The sequence below is a fragment of the Crinia signifera genome, chromosome 5, assembly GCF_055691185.1.
Source record: "Crinia signifera chromosome 5, ASM5569118v1, whole genome shotgun sequence".
In the NCBI taxonomy this organism is placed as follows: Eukaryota; Metazoa; Chordata; class Amphibia; order Anura; family Myobatrachidae; genus Crinia; species Crinia signifera.
This window is the reverse complement of record NC_139221.1, coordinates 52,963,411-52,980,908: the sequence shown is the minus strand read 5'-3', so window position 1 is coordinate 52,980,908 and position 17,498 is coordinate 52,963,411. Positions and strand designations below refer to the sequence as shown.

The following is a 17,498-nucleotide window of genomic DNA, read 5'->3' as shown; positions in this document are numbered from 1 at the left end:
GAGAGTCTTCAATAATCAGCTAAGTACAACTGGAAGCAGTTCTCAGCTTAAGACATACAGTAGGAATCACAGGGAATAAGTGTAGATTGTGAAGCTAATGCTCAGTAGCGCTGATACTACCGAGTACAAATACTATTTGCAAAGGGGGTTTCCGCAATACTGACACTCAGGAATCACATGCAAAGACTGCATGCCAGGAGCCAGGAATTCAGCAATATGGCTTATTGAACTGGCAGTGTGCTGTTGGAAAAGAAGGGTTTAAAAAGAAATTACAGGTCACAGATTGGCTGCCAGAGTCAGTTGATGTAAGAAGCATTTCAATTGGAATCCATTCTCAGGGTAGCATACGGGGCAAAATCATTCGATGGTCGCCGACCGTTGAATGATTTTTCCCTTTGCTCGCAAACCTAAGTCAATGTGCACTGACCTAGACTTGCGGTATCCAGGTCCCCCCCCCCCCCATGCCCCATGGCAACTATGCCAGTCACCGAAAGTGAATGTCACAGCAGCCCTGCACATGTGCATATGCGAACACTGGGGACCGAGAGAACCAGAATGACCCCCTATGTGCGGGCACCTTTATAGGGGCAATTTTATTGTAGCAAATAAACTTACACATACAGTAAACCCAGCAACCACCGAAAATGGGAAACTAATTTTCATGACCCAGCAACCATTGATATGATATTTTATAAGGAAAAAACTGCAAAACACACAAAAACACAGCTAAAAAAACAAACTAAAAAACTGGTTACAAATGTATTATTTACATATCTTTGAAGAAAGAACTGGAACTGCTAAGAGTCTCAGCAATGCTCGTGGTGCACCACGAACTAAAGGACACTTTAGGGAGGCTTGGCAGTACTGAATTGTAACTGAAGCCTACGATCCACCGGATAACAGGCTCTCTAGCAGGGCCCACATGGATCATGAACGGGGAAATAAAGTTCAAGTTCAAGAAAAAGTTCAAGGCTCAGCTTAGTGACTTTGTTATTTTTAGAGGTTAGGAGATTAAGTTATTTTGCATTAATGTGTATGAATAATAAATATAGCGAACAAGAAAACAGGTTTTCTATTTTTAATATGTAATTCATGACAGAGAAGGCTATTTCCTTCACATGGTATTCTGAAGACATTGGATAGTATGCATCTTTATTTTTCTGTTCTGATGAGAACGCAAATAATAAAAAGTTTAAAAAAAAATAACTTGGCTGACATTGTGTTTTAAAACAATTTATTGGAGAAAAAGCAGAAGTCTGAGTTGGGTAAGTTTTCTATGAAGTGTTTTCAGTATCCAGACAGCAGCACGCTGCAATTTGAGGGGTCTCAGAAGGGATAAAATGTGTTGTTTAGAACTACTGTAGTTTTGCTGTCTGTGCTGTAAAGAATAAGACATACAGCAGGCAAACTATCTCTGTGCCAGTGACACAGAAAGAATCATTTATTTATTTATTAACAGTTTCTTACAGGGGCGTAGCTAGGGAGGAGCCGGTGGAGCACTAGCTCCAGGCGCCGACATATCACCTGGCGCCGGAGCTGTGCTCGCTGCCGCCGATTCCCCCGCTCCAGTTCCTGCTTTGCCCGGCGTCAGAGACAGAGCCTCCTGCTCAAGCGCCGCTCCAGCCCGGCGGTACAGTATTTCTGGCCAATAAAAAGCGGTTCTGCACCCGTTCCCAAGGGTGTATTGGGGGTTGTACTGTGTGCGTCGCGCCATGATGTCACACAGCCGTCGCGGACCCTCACACACTCAGGGGCTGTCAGCAACTATAAATGTAAAGCCTCCTGGAGATGCCGGCGCATGCGTTTGGAGCAGCAACATCTACTGGGAGCCGAGGTGAGGAGAGCGCTCAGCGTCCGGGCAGTCAGAACGCAGAGAGGCCAGAAGTCCTTGCACTATCCAGCAGCAGGGAGAAGCTGAACACTCGGGCCAGAAGCACGACGTGCAACCTCCTGTCTGTGCCAGGTAAGAGCAGGTGGCGGCCAGTGGCATCAAATAGAGACACAGAAAGTCTCTATTTGATTCCTGTAATCTGCTGCTGGGGAGAAGGCACTGCTGCTGGGGAGACACAACAGCTGCCAATACAGTGCTCTGTCCCATCCCCTGTCATAGGCCTGTTACCAGCACAGCACCATTTCTCCCCTATCCCCCAATCACCATGACGGCTAAATCCACCTACTCCAATAATGATCGATTCAAAAGATAGGAAAGGTGACATGGCCAAACCCCCTTTCACAGTGGCCATGCCCCATTTAGTGTGTATCGTTTTTTGAGTCTGAAATGTTGGAGGGTATATATATATATGTATATGTGTGTATACATATATATATATATATATATATATCCAAGGAATGGGACGACACTCACTATTAGAGTTCATAAATGCTGGGGTGCACACTCAAAAATAGGCTTCCATGGAGGAAGTATTTGATATAATTGTGGGTACAGACGGAGGACACTCGCCAGACTGGAGTTAAAAGCAATTCTTTTTATTTAATTTAATTTTATTTACGCTGCCATCACATATGGTCAACGTTTCGACCCGAATTAGGGCCTTTTTCAAGACTTGTAAGACAGCCATATCAGATAATACATCAAGTATCATCGTGTCACGACGCTGTCATGCGTTAACAGCTCGTGGTGCAGCGTTCTGGACACTCTATGGTGTCTTTTACTACTTGATGTATTATTATGTAGTCTGGCGAGTATCCTCCGTCTGTACCCACAATTATATATATATATATATATATATATATACACACACACTGTATATACATATATACTGCCGCAAGAGCCCCGCCTTAAACAAATCGGGGGGGGGGATCAAGGGCAAAACATGCCCTTGCTCCGGGCACCGTGGCACCTAGCTACACCACTGGTTTCTTATATAGCGCAGCATATTCCGTTGCGCTTTACAAAGGAGACAGTGATACAACAAACAGGGTATTTACAGACAGTCAAAATGTAGGAGGGCCCTGCTCGCAAGCTTACAATCTATAGGGAAATTGCTGGTTGGACTCCAGAGAGCACACACATCCAGGAGAGAAACAGGGAATATTTTCCAAGTTCGCTTTATCCAATTGATGTACAACTGAGATTTTGTTTGTTGAAAAAAGTTGTTTAGATTGAAGGCCTATTGGGATTGTGAATATTTGTATGTATTGGAGCGGTATCACAACATATTGGTCCTCCATAAATCTTGGTGCAGTAGAACTCAGACGTCTTTTCGTCTTTTAATTATACAAAGGTATTTATCATTGTAAAGGACTGAGTCCATTTCTCCGTCCAGTTGGACAAATATTCAGAGCCTAGATAGGCGCATAGTTTATTAAAGAAAAAAACCCTGATGAAGTCTCCAAGAGAGACGAAACGTGTTGGGTTCTAAATCAGAACCCAACACGTTTAGTCTCTCTTGGAGACTTCATCAGGGTTTTTTTCTTTAATAAACTATGCGCCTATCTAGGCTCTGAATATTTGTCCAACTGGACGGAGAAATGGACTCAGTCCTTTACAATGAAAGCAAATTTAAATCAAAGCTCTTTGAAATAAAAGAAAATTATTCTTCAACAAGCAAGAAGCTACAAGTGTATTGCTTTTATTTATTCATGTTTTATTTATTCTTATTGAAGTAATATTGAAGACATCACATGGTTTAGGGCGCTGAAGACACTAGTGTTGGTGTATGTTGGTATTGTTAGTTCCGACTAGTGGGGAACTAAGTGTCTACAGCGACCGATTGAGTTTTAATAGCACATAGCACAAATTGGAGATTCTGTCTTGTGTATATATATATATATATATATATATATATATATATATATATATAGAGGAATATGAAAAAGGGCACTCACCAATTTGGTAAAATCTCAAAAGTTATTTATTGGCATCAAAGCACTGATATACCACCATCGACGTGACGTTTCGGTCCACAATGGACCATCATCAGGACAAGGTACAGCTTATAGGCACAACAAGAATCAGCAGGCAACCTGGCATCTATCCTCCTGAGAGGACACAACTACAATGCCTCACCGGGTCAGCCTATATACCCCTGGACAGGAAATGACATCACACTTCACTGTCCAGCCTATCACCGCTCAGTGTATCCCAATGGTGTAAGTGGGACCTATACAACAACATAAATGAACCCAATGGTCAATGGAGAATAAAACAACTTTCCCCAAGTACTTACTTATAAACAAATGCGCTCAAATCTCACTTGTATATACACTGAAAACGACACAGTTCCGCCTGGCCGGAAGCACGCTATGCGTGTCAAGCGGCTTAGGCGGAAGTAACTGTGCGTTCCATCTGCCGGAAACCGGCAGGGAAATGCGCTACGGTCTCCCACTATTAGTCTGTCGGAGATATGTTATGCGTGTCACCCAGAGAGGGCGGAAGTGACACGTCTGCGTGTCACCTATCATGGACTCATAGTAAAAACCTATGTCGGAACTGACATATCTGCGTGTCACCTTTCATGGTCGCATAATAACAGATATGTGAACTAATAGCAACATCCAAGGGACAAAGTGGAGTATAATGAGCCAAATGATGTAAAATAGGGAGAATTTGAGTATGACATATATCGTCATTAGTTCAAGGTATGGGCAATCAATTGGCGGTGTAGATGGGTATACAGGCCAACCCGGGTGGCAACACCTATGTCAGTAGATGCTAACATTAAGTACAGAAAAAGACAGAAAGAAAGACATAATAAAAAATAAATAATAAAAAATAAAATAAAAATAAAAATAAAAAATAAAAAAATTAAATAAACAACCTAAATCAAATTCAAAATCAAAAATGTTTTAAATCACGTTCCACAGGCAATATATAGGCTGTGGATGATGATGAGATCTATTTTTATGATTTTATATTTTTATATTTTTATATATTTTTTTTGTTTTTTGTGTTTCATATTTCTATAAGAATCTCCGTATCTCCACAAAAATTCTATATCAAAAAGTCAGAATCTTTTATATTTTATATATATACACATAGAAAAAGAGAGCCTTTAGGGTTAATGATCTCATTCAATTGTAACATTGGGCCTTATTTTGGTTCATTCTTTCTGACAAAATCCTTCTTAGATGGGCAAAACCATGTGCACTGCAGGTGGGGCAGGTGTTACTTGTGCAGAGAGAATTAGATTTGGGTGGGGTTTTACTTCAAAGTGAGATCTATATTGCAGTGTAAAAATAAAGCAGTCAGTATTTTCCCTGCACAGAAACAAAATAACTCACCCAAATCTAATTCTCTCTGCATATGTTACATCTGCCCCCCCCTGCAGTGCACATGGTTTTGTCCATCTAAGAAGGATTTTGTCAAAAAGAATGAACCAAAATAAGGCCCATGAATAGGATAGTCTATGGGACTCACTTAAGTATCCTGTGCTTGTGGTTCAGGCACCAATTCAAATACATTAGTACCTGGTCAACCTACATTAAACAAAACTAATACCTAATAAAGGTAGCTGTACATTAAAGAAATATCAAAATAAATAAATAAAGGAACAACCCAGAGACACCCTATCCAGCCTATATATTGCCTGTGGAACGTGATTTAAAACATTTTTGATTTTGAATTTGATTTAGGTTGTTTATTTAATTTTTTAATTTTTTATTTTATTTTTATTTTTATTTTATTTTTTATTTTTTATTATTTATTTTTTATTATGTCTTTCTTTCTGTCTTTTTCTGTACTTAATGTTAGCATCTACCGACATAGGTGTTGCCACCCGGGTTGGCCTGTATACCCATCTACACCGCCAATTGATTGCCCATACCTTGAACTAATGACGATATATGTCATACTCAAATTCTCCCTATTTTACATCATTTGGCTCATTATACTCCACTTTGTCCCTTGGATGTTGCTATTAGTTCACATATCTGTTATTATGCGACCATGAAAGGTGACACGCAGATATGTCAGTTCCGACATAGGTTTTTACTATGAGTCCATGATAGGTGACACGCAGACGTGTCACTTCCGCCCTCTCTGGGTGACACGCATAACATATCTCCGACAGACTAATAGTGGGAGACCGTAGCGCATTTCCCTGCCGGTTTCCGGCAGATGGAACGCACAGTTACTTCCGCCTAAGCCGCTTGACACGCATAGCGTGCTTCCGGCCAGGCGGAACTGTGTCGTTTTCAGTGTATATACAAGTGAGATTTGAGCGCATTTGTTTATAAGTAAGTACTTGGGGAAAGTTGTTTTATTCTCCATTGACCATTGGGTTCATTTATGTTGTTGTATAGGTCCCACTTACACCATTGGGATACACTGAGCGGTGATAGGCTGGACAGTGAAGTGTGATGTCATTTCCTGTCCAGGGGTATATAGGCTGACCCGGTGAGGCATTGTAGTTGTGTCCTCTCAGGAGGATAGATGCCAGGTTGCCTGCTGATTCTTGTTGTGCCTATAAGCTGTACCTTGTCCTGATGATGGTCCATTGTGGACCGAAACGTCACGTCGATGGTGGTATATCAGTGCTTTGATGCCAATAAATAACTTTTGAGATTTTACCAAATTGGTGAGTGCCCTTTTTCATATTCCTCTATACCTTGATGTTCGGTCATTAGTAGGAGCACCCCCCTTACCGGATAACCATTTGAGTGCGGATCCTCTGGAAACTTATATATATATATATATATACTGTATATACACATGCAATGCAAAGCCGGCACTATTCCTTACTCACAGATGTTGAGAATCCTATGCATCAATAGCAGTGTACAGACAGTAATACTGCAAATTGATGACTTGATTTCTAGATCGAGGTTATTATCTTAAATATTTACTCAATACCAAAGAGAAGGCCCTATTGGTACGCCGAGAACAATTATTGACCGTTAGTACCAGCAAGAAAAATAATAACCAGATGTCTGCAATTCCATGGGTATGCCAATATAATGTCCATTCAGACAAAATTAATAAAGCACCCAAATCAAAGTGGCAATCTACAAAGTGTACAATCTGATCCTGCCTTAAGATTAGAGGAAACCAATCTTATGCTGTGTTTGTCTAGACCCAAGAATCTCAGAGACATTCTTGTCAAATCTGATATTGCAGGCAAAGGCTTACCACCATCAAAATTTTTTTTGCAGAAACGGTGGGGATGTTTTAAATGTGCTTGCACAACCTGCAAATTCCTCATTACTGGACACAAATTTCATCATCCACGTGATGGAAATATCTATCAAATTAGACACCACCTGACATGCGAAAGCAGCTATGTGATTTATCAAATCTTGTTCCCATGTGGCCTTACCTACATACAGTAGGTAAGACCACGAGAAAATGTAAAGAGCGAACGGCAGCGCATCGCTCCGCCAGGCAGCAGTGAGCAACCAGTTGCTCGACACTTCGTTCAAGCTAGACATAATTTGTCTAGTTTGAGATACCGAATGATCGATCATATCGATCAGTCTGTACAGGGTGGTGATAGGAATGTAGCCTTGCTACGATGTGAAGCCAGATGGATACATCATATGAATGTGTTACATCCTAAAGGGTTAAATGAGATGGTCCCGTTATCATGTTTTTCTTGATCTTTAGGGAAAAAAGTGTTAACAGTATTTACATGAATAATCACATAGAATGTGATTATTCATGTAAATACTGTTAACACTTTTTTATGTTAATACTCTCTTCATTATTGGATTGGATCGCACACTGGGTTTACTGGTGTGGATCCTCTTGCATCTCTCGGCTTTGCTCATTGTCCCTCATAGTTTGATCATTGGATTGCACGCTGGATCTGCCAGTGTGTATCCATTTTTTATGTTAATACTATACATGTCTATATATCAGTATGTTAGACTGTAGAATTTCTCGTTGTTACATCGTCATCTGCATTAGCTCTTAAGCTTTTCTTTTTACTGTTTCTCACCTGTTGGTTTATTTATTTTCACATTTCTAGATGGTCACCCAGGCAACCAGGAAAGATAAGCACATCATCAGTGGGCGCGTGAATCCAGGGCCGGCCGTTAATGGGTGTTTTTCACGTGGTGTGGGGATCATCTGATAAAGCTATGTTCAGTTTGTATATGCATTATCCTGATGACGATGTGAAGTGAATACATCGAAAACGTTTGATCACTAGCCTGCAGCGTTTTGTCTTGATTGCCTCCGTGTGCCGCCGTACTGTACTTATATATGTAAATATATTTCTTATATATCGCATACATATTCCGCAGCCCTTTACAGAGAAAATTTGAACATTCGCATCAGTCCCTGCCCCAGTGGAGCTTACAATCTATATTCCCTACCACATGTACACACACACATTCACTCTTGGGTTAATTTTGTTGGAAACAAAATAAATGTTACCAGTATATTTTTGAACTGTGGGAGGAAACCAGAGTACACAGAGGAAGCCCACACAAGCACGGGGAGAATATACCAACTCTGCACAGTTAGGGCATGGTGAGAACCGAACCCATGACCTTAGTACTGTGAGGCAGCAATGCTAGCCATTACACCATTTGTGATGCAGTTTCCAGTTATATTGCCAAGAAGACATTCCTGATTTATTCCAGTCGCAATGGTTCTAGTTAGCCTGTATTTTGCCAAGAAGGCATTTATGAGTTATTCCAGCATCCCCGGATCCAGTTATATTCCTGTATTATACCAATATTTCTGGTTCAAATTTACTTCCCAGCACCTAGAAGCTCAAACTGAGCCGCCATACTCTAATCTTATGGTGGGAACTCCTAGCTGGGAGCAGGAACATCAGAAAAATCCAGACCTCCTTGTGGGGGTCGCTGGGGAAGTCCGCTGGAAGATAAACCTCTGCTTAGAAGTTCCTTCATTTCCCATGTTAGCCGGTTTATGCGTAGACATTATATTTACTCAACCAGTTTCTCCATACTGCTCCAACACCACAATAAGAGGTAGATCAATGAAAATCACCCAGAAAGACACCAATTTTGTAAATCAGAGATTTTGCTGCTAAAAATAACAGCAACATTTCAGTCAGTCTGAACACTGATTCAAAACCGATCTTTAGAAAATGTAACCCATTGATTATTTTTTATGCATCTATCTAACACTAAAAATGAAAAAGAAAAGGTTGTTTCCTTAGATTTAAAGAAAACCATTGCATTTGTCAGGTTCCCATATTTAAGCGGTGACACTTAAGTGGGCCTGTATCTCACACCTCATACATCCACATTCCTGAGATTAAAATGTCACATTTCATTATGTCAACTCACTGCATTATATCTTAACCTACAGACTGCAAAAAACACTGGATGGAATGTCATTCTGTCATCATCGTCGCAGTCAGTATTTCAAGCAAAAATAATTATACAAGTAGTGCTTGATAAGATGCTACTATCACTATTCTGTATCAGTATTACAGCATGGATAGTGGAATAAAACAACATTTGTATTAGTAGAACACCTCAACTGTAAGATGTCAATCATTCATGTTACTACATAGAAGCATAATGGGGGCGTACATTACCTGTTATGTGGGAGAAATGACTGTATACCCAGGAATATTAGAACTATCTTCCTAACAGTTGCTAACAATTCATCTCATATGCAAGTATATATACTGTACATCGAGTGAGCTGCATAATCTCTATAATCTCCTAAGGCCAAATACACGGCTTAATAAAAATTGCCTTGCGATAGGGATGCCGCAGGGCCCCACATCGCTTTTGCCCGCAGGTCACATGGTGTGATCCTGGCTAACTATCTAGTCAAAATTACCAGCCCATTGCGCTGTGTGTACACGGCTTAAGTCATTTTAACTAAACAACTTGTCTGCCAAGTAGGCTAAAAGGTTGAAAGGGGATTTTTTTCTATTATATCTGTTTAACAAGGGCGTTACTAGACTGTTGTGGGCCCCATAGCAAAATCTTGAATTAGAAAGTGTCATGGATGGAGAGAGAAAGAGAGAGGAGCAGGAGAGAGTAAGGAGAGTGTAAGGGAGATGAAGAGAGAAACAGAGACAGGGACCAAGCAAGTGAAATAGAGGGGATCAAGAGAGAATGAGAGAATGAAGGAGAGAGAGAGAGTCCGTAAGAGAGGGAGAGTGTCAGGGAGAAAGAGAATGTGTCAGGGAAAGAAAGATAGCGAGAGACACAGTATCAGGGAGAGATAGAGACCGTGTTAGAAAGAGAGACACATACATACATACATACATACATACATACACATATATAGAAATAAATAATATTAATAAAAAATTATATGTTTGTGTGTATGTGTAAATATAAAATTCAGTAGAAGGTACAGAGACGGTCCATAAGAATTTATGGTTATTACAAATGTTTCCTTGGCATCAAATATGATACAAAATAGCAATAAGGCACTCTCTGCATAGGTAATTGGTTGTCTGCAGTGACAGACAAAGTAAGTGAGTAAATAATGTAACATCCAGAAAGAACTGTCGCTTCCTATGCATTATCACCTTGTTGAATGTAGCCGTAAAACAGTTCAATCAAGTTTTGACGTAAACTGCATTGATGTGAAAACACAACACAGATGACCTTGTTGCTCTTCCCTATCACTTTTTCTAACAAATATCTGTCTGCAGAAATCCCAGCATTAAACAGAATTTCTGTATACTACCCTACCAGGAAAAAAAGAGTGATTTATATTCAATTTCTAAAAAAAAAATAAAAGCAGCAATGTTGACCATTTGCTTCCAATTTCTACACAACTCATAGTGAATGTTCCACGCTTCTAATTGGGTAATTACGGAAATAAGCGATCACAATGTTCAACAATGACATCAAGGCAGTGGATGTTCTCCTAGGTTATGTTGGTTCTAGCACAATGTTTAATTGCAGGAGGCACAGCGGAAGGAAAGTGAGTTGTTGAAGGTCACAGAGTGCCATGAGAAAATCCCCAGAGATCTAATCACCGATTCCTGCTCTAGTATTAACCCACTCACCTCGCTGAACTATTCAACTGAACACTTTCTTATAAGTGGCGGTTCCCACAATCCAGGTCTTCTGCACGTAAAGTGCTTGTCCAGCCAAGACAAACACAACCATCCAAAGTAAATGCCAATTACACAGTGCAGGGCACCACGTAGTATATCATTAGCACATTATACAAGGTCATTTGTCATGAAATGGTACATAAGCTCAGATTTCTTTGGCGGACATCAATAGATGTTTAATACCAATAACTACAGGGTGATAATTGTGTGTCAGGTTTCAAGATATCAACCATGAAGTCATTCACATCTGTGACTTACAGCATTAACTTTACAAGGATTCCAAGGCATTTCAGAAGCTGTATCTATTAAATATTTTACACTAGTAAATAATGAATTCCTCTGTTAATGGTTTGGAAGCTTGATGGGCCAAATAACAATGAGTCCCATAATAACATTTTTGGCTGGGGCAAGGTGATGCCACTTTAGCCTCCTGGGTGGGGTGGAGGTGCCTCTTCTCACAAGATATGGTCCGCCACATCCCACTGCTCATGCTCAAAACCGGAGACATCTGCCGTCACTGGAAATCATACGCACACGTCCAGAACCAATTTGGATGGACTTCCCCAGTACTGGCGGCCAAAAAGGGTGACTATCCATGTATTCAGGTCATTGCACCGAATATATTTCATTATTGACTTTTTAACCATCCATTTTATCTATCAATATATTTTTATGTATATTTTTTTTTGTCTAATGTCATAATACATGTCCTATTAAATTAGTCATTTTAAGATTGCACCTGTTGTCATACATCCAGCGCAGTTAACTTTCCTTCCTGTATTTGCCTGTTTATCATTGGGAGTGACTATCCTTTTCTTTTCCTACTGCTGCTTGCACCAAAGCACACTCATATCATAGCGCCCTTCCCGATATATTGATATCAACCAATCTACTACTTATAGGAGGGCACAGTCTGTCCTAACAGTTTCCTCTCCTGATGAGAGAATGACAAGGAAAAGTAGGGGAGGGGACAAAAGAGACTGATTAGGAACAGAGATGAGAGTGAGAAAGAGAGAGAGAGATTCGAGGATGAGATAGATGAAGAAAATAGGGTTGAGGGAGACAAAAATGAGAGAGACTGACATTAAGGATAAAGATGACAAAGAGGAAGATTTGACTAAGGTGGACAGAAATGAGAGGCAGGGAAACAAGAGGGGTGAATGTGGCTGAGATGGGGAACAGAGATGAGAGACAGGAAAATGGGGGCAGGGTGAGAACAGAAATGGGTGAGAAAATAAACTATAAGATTCTATGCATAATAACCAGCAACCCAGTCATTGTCAGTTGTAGAGATCCCCTTAGGGTGGTGTCGGTGGGTTGCCTTGAGGTGACACTCTATAATATTTACTTAGCATTTTTTCACCTATGTTATGCTGCCCATGCACTTTTTCTATTGGATGTGATGCCCTTCGCATCCGATCGCATCTTATGGTGCAAAAGGTGCCCCCTTCAGAACTCAATGTTGCATGCCATCTTACAATGGCACATCGGGTGCATGAAGAGGGCGGGCAGAGGGCAGTGGAGTACCGTAGCGCTATGCAGTAGCGCTAGCAGGCAGCGGGATCAGAATTTAAAACATTTTTTTTAAAACACTACGCAGCCCTCTGACTGGTTGAGAGAGCTCAGCCAATCAGAGGGCCAACCAGTGTTTTAAACAGTTTTTTTCAAATTCTGCCATCACCGCTGACCCCCGCCGCATGCCAGTGTTCCTTCACAGCCCTAAACTACCCAGATGAACACTGCCAGTAGTCCCTCCGGCCCCCTCTCCCCAAACCCTCCGCTGCCAAAAGCATTCCCTCCGTCCTCACCTACAGATTGCATTCACCTACACGTTGGTTGGTGGGATGGTATTTCTTGGCCAATAAATAGACCAAGAACCTTGTTATTGCACAATATAGTGTAGAGCTTTTTTATAATTATTTTGGTGTGTGCATCTGCACTGCATTTTTCTTTCTCTATAGGGAAGCCCTAACAGGAATTGGGTGGAAAACGGTTATGGAGGGAAAAAATGCAGAGGAAATGTGGGATACTCTAAAAAAGGTGCTTGATTCACTAACTATTGAATACATTCCTAAAGTAACTAAAGGTAAATTCAACAAAAAAAAGCCACCATGGTTGGACAAAGAAGTAAGGTCAGCTATCAACAATAAAACCAGAGCCTTTAAATTCTATAAAAATAACTTAAATGAGGAGGCGTTCGCAAAATACAAAGAATCAAACAAAACTTGTAAAGGGGTAATCAAAGCAGCTAAAATATTATATGAAGAGTGAATAGCCACTGAAAGCAAAACCAACCCAAAGAAGTTTTTTAAATACATAAATAGTAAACGTTTAATTAAGGAAAACATAGGCCCACTAACTGATACTAGTGGAAAAAGTGTTACTGAGGACAAGGGAAAAGCAAAACTGTTAAATGAGTTCTTCTCATCAGTATTTACTAAGGGAGAGCAGACTGTGGAACGAACATTTACCACAAACGGGACAAATAAGCGAGATCTCATTGTGGATTTCACGCCGAAGGAAATAATACTGAGGCTAAGCAAACTCAAAACAAATAAATCACCAGGGCCAGATGGGATTCATCCAAGGGTATTAATGGAATTAAGGGATGAACTAGCTACCCCCCTACATTATATCTTTAGCAAGTCACTATCGTCAGGTATAGTACCAAAAGATTGGAGAATAGCAGAGGTAGTGCCAATATTCAAAAAAGGAAAAAAGGAAGATCCCGCTAATTACAGACCCGTTAGTTTAACATCAATTGTGGGTAAACTATTTGAAGGATTTTTAAGGGATGGTATCCAGAAATATTTAGATCATCACAGTCTACTCAGTGCTAACCAACATGGGTTCGTGAAAAATCGTTCATGCCAAACTAATCTACTAGGGTTCTATGAAGAGGTTAGTAAAAACCTCGATAATGGAAATGCTGTAGATGTGATTTTCCTAGATTTCGCTAAAGCATTTGATACTGTCCCACACAAGAGATTGATTAATAAAATGGAGAGCCTAGGATTGGGTGAAAATATCTGCAGATGGGTAGGGAATTGGCTATGTAATAGAGAACAAAGAGTGGTTGTGAATGGTGCCGTATCAGATATGATACCGGTACTAAGTGGAGTGCCCCAGGGTTCGGTTTTGGGGCCCATTTTGTTTAACATTTTTATTAACGATATTGGGATAGGGTTACTCAGCAATGTATCCATCTTTGCGGACGATACAAAACTTAACAAAGTCTGCAAATCATCAGAAGATGTCACGATGCTTCAAAATGATCTTGCAATTCTAGATGAGTGGGCAAAAAAATGGAAGATGAGGTTCAATGTAGATAAATGTAAGGTTATGCACCTTGGGAGACACAACCAGTGTGCAAGTTACAACCTTAGCGGAGAGGAACTGGGTAATTCCATACTTGAAAAGGATCTAGGAGTCCAAATAGACAGCAAACTAGGATGTAGTGCCCATTGTAATGTAGCTACAAAAAAGGCCAACAAAATTCTGGCATGTATTAAGAGGGGAATGGAAACTAGGGACTCAAGGGTAATTATGCCACTATATAAAGCATTGGTGAGACCTCACCTAGAGTACGGAGTACAGTTCTGGGCCCCACACTATAAAAAGGACATCATAGAATTAGAAAAAGTCCAAAGGCGAGCAACAAAGCTTATTAGGGGAATGGAGAATTTAAGCTACGGGGAGAGATTAAGCAATTTGGGACTATTTACATTAGAAAAGAGAAGTTTAAGGGGGGACATGCTCAACATGTACAAGTATATCAAGGGCCAATATAAGGAACTGTCAAGTACCCTCTTTTCTACTAGAAAGGAATCTAGGACGCGAGGGCATGAGTATAGATTAGAAGAAAAAAGATTTCATTCAGCTAGTAGAAAGAATTTCTTTACGGTCAGAACAGTCAAACTCTGGAACTCTCTTCCCAGAGAGGTGGTAACGGCTGGCTCATTAAATGCGTTCAAGGAAAAGTTGGACAAACATTTACTGGAGAAAAACATCCATGGGTACAAATAAGAAATATAATTTGTCTGTAAAATACCAGAACCTACCAAATCAGCAATGGATATCTATACCAGGTTGAACTAGATGGACGCAAGTCTTTTTTCAGCCTTACCTACTATGTAACTATGTAACTATGTAACTAGCAACCATCGATTATGGTGGGTCCACAAAAACTAGTTTAAAAGTACTGTAACATAGTAGGACAAACTCAGTAGACCAGCTCAGGGCCATAAAATGAGTATATTTTCTTTCCATTGTTAATTGTACAACAAGACATCGAAAAAGTTCACCAGCTTCTTGTCAGACAATTATAAACACGTAAAATAATTCCTACCATTTACAGATTACTCATTTAATGGCACATCTTATCTGTAATAATAGTGTCATCTGCAATGTAACAAAGAAAAACCTTCCTTGTCATTTTCTATCCAAATTTCCTGTCACCCGAATACATTTCTTAGATTATTATTGTCAATTTCAGCTACTTACGGGTCCTGTCACTTGAGATGCACTTTCAAATTCTTCATCATCCTCCATTAATGCTTCTGCCCCAGGCAATAAATCTGTTCCAGGGAAACAAAAAAAAATAATAAGGTTCGCGTTCATGTAATTACTTTGGAATAATTAATCTCTTGAAATATGTAAACCTCCATGATTCTTGCCAAAACTATATAAATAGGTGGTTTAAGAGCAGGTTTTGAATTACACAGGTAATATGTTTTGTATCTTGTCTGCCAATGAACAGATCCCGATGAATGATGTCTTAATGGACTGGAGCAGTGTATCTTATTTGATCATGATGAAAACAAAAAGGCTGATATGTAGTGCCAAGAATTACTAGTGGTTAAGCCCAATATTGTTGTAAAATAATTGATGCCTGTAGGATATTTAAGGTAGCAGAAGAGCAGCATTCAGTTTAAATGACAGTCTGCTGCCTGTCTTCTTCCGCAGTATCTCCAGACTTATCAGGCGATGTCTGGATAAGTGTTCCATTTACAAATAAATACTGTACTAGATCCCTTTTACTTAACAGGGCATGTTAAGATTTGTTTGTGTAGCACTTAGATTTCGACTTTGACCTATATAATTGACTAATGGCAGGGTACTAAGGAATGGCTGGGATACAATATAGTGACGTAGAAGCATTCATTACTATACTACCGTTTCTAGCATGGGCCTCACAGTGGTTACTTGGCAGGATTTGAGAGACGTATCATAGATAAATACCATAGTATGAAGATATATTTCTAGCAAATTTTATAAATGATGATTATTTTTTGCAATTTCGAAATCCGAACCAAAACACTTGAGGAAGATTTTGCATAGGCAAAGCATGTGGATGAAATAAAAACCAAAACATGGGGGTCTGCGCACATCTCTAGATAAGTCTCATTTGAGAACACGGGGTAGATATATGAAGCAGTGATAAGGGAGGAGAAGTGAGCCAGAGGAGAAGTGGCCCATGGCAACCAATCAGCTGCTCTGTATTTTTTATATTATGCAAATAATAGATATTACTTCAGTGCTGATTGGTTGCCATGGGCCACTTCTCCTCTGGCTCACTTCTCCTCCCTTATCACTGCTTCATACATCAGTGCAGATATAATTGCTATTAGTCAGGGCAGATTTCTAAGGTGGTTAAAATAACTACTACTGTATTTTCAGTAAAGTTATGGTGGGGAACATGCCTCGTCACCTAACAAGGGATTGATTACAGCCCCCCCCCCCCCCCCAAGTCTCTAGGATCTCACACAATCTATGCCACTATTTAAAAAAAAAAAATAAGATGAATAACCCTTATCTTATGGTGAAGGGTAAAGGCCCCCGTCCACTACTCATCTGATTCCAATGTATCAGGCCGAGAAATCGTGTGAACACTGGCCAAATCCCATATGTTTGACATCCCATCTGATCTGATGCGCGGTCCTGTGCACATGGAATCGGACTTGGAGATTGAACCACCTGCACATAGGATATATCCGATCTGCAGTCGTCAGGTGTACATCGCGGGTGCTTCTTAGCACCTGCGATGTATCACATCCAATTCCCTTGAACTCCCCCAGCAGCTCACTGGGAGTAATTTTAATATTGGCACATCAAGTGCCAAATCAGATGTAAGGACTCCTGGAAGACAGTCGAGGGAGTTCAAGGGAAATCAGGTCCGACTTGTGCATGGGGGTCTTTAGGATAACACTCAATGGGTTAAGCTTTGCAGTCAAGTATTCAGTAGCGAACAAGGCTTAGCAATCTTTCTTTTCAGAACAAAAGTACAATTCTAAAGAAAAATGACATTACAAGACATACAAAACTTTAAAAAAATATATGTTTATAAATGAAAAGGAAGCAAAAACTTCTGAAGCATGATCTGGAGGGGAGGGGCAGCTTCAAATAGAGGTACAGTCTCTTAATAAGACGGAACACCAGAATCTGACAATTAAACATACACAGCTTCACAACTTTAAGTCAAACCCCACCAAGGAGCAATATGTGTTGAGTTTTTATTTTCTCTTGTGTTTA

General features: G+C 40.1%; 1 protein-coding gene across 2 annotated transcripts in view; it reads right to left on the bottom strand.

Annotated features, from left to right (window-relative positions):
• The window catches only part of C5H8orf34 (chromosome 5 C8orf34 homolog), a 221,400-nt gene that overhangs the window by 47,612 nt on the left and 156,290 nt on the right, over positions 1-17,498 (bottom strand). For both annotated transcript variants that reach the window (XM_083187222.1, XM_083187221.1), the window contains exon 10: positions 15,471-15,544. In XM_083187222.1, coding sequence (XP_083043348.1) covers positions 15,471-15,544 — 74 coding nt within the window. The remainder of the gene's footprint in view (positions 1-15,470; positions 15,545-17,498) is intronic.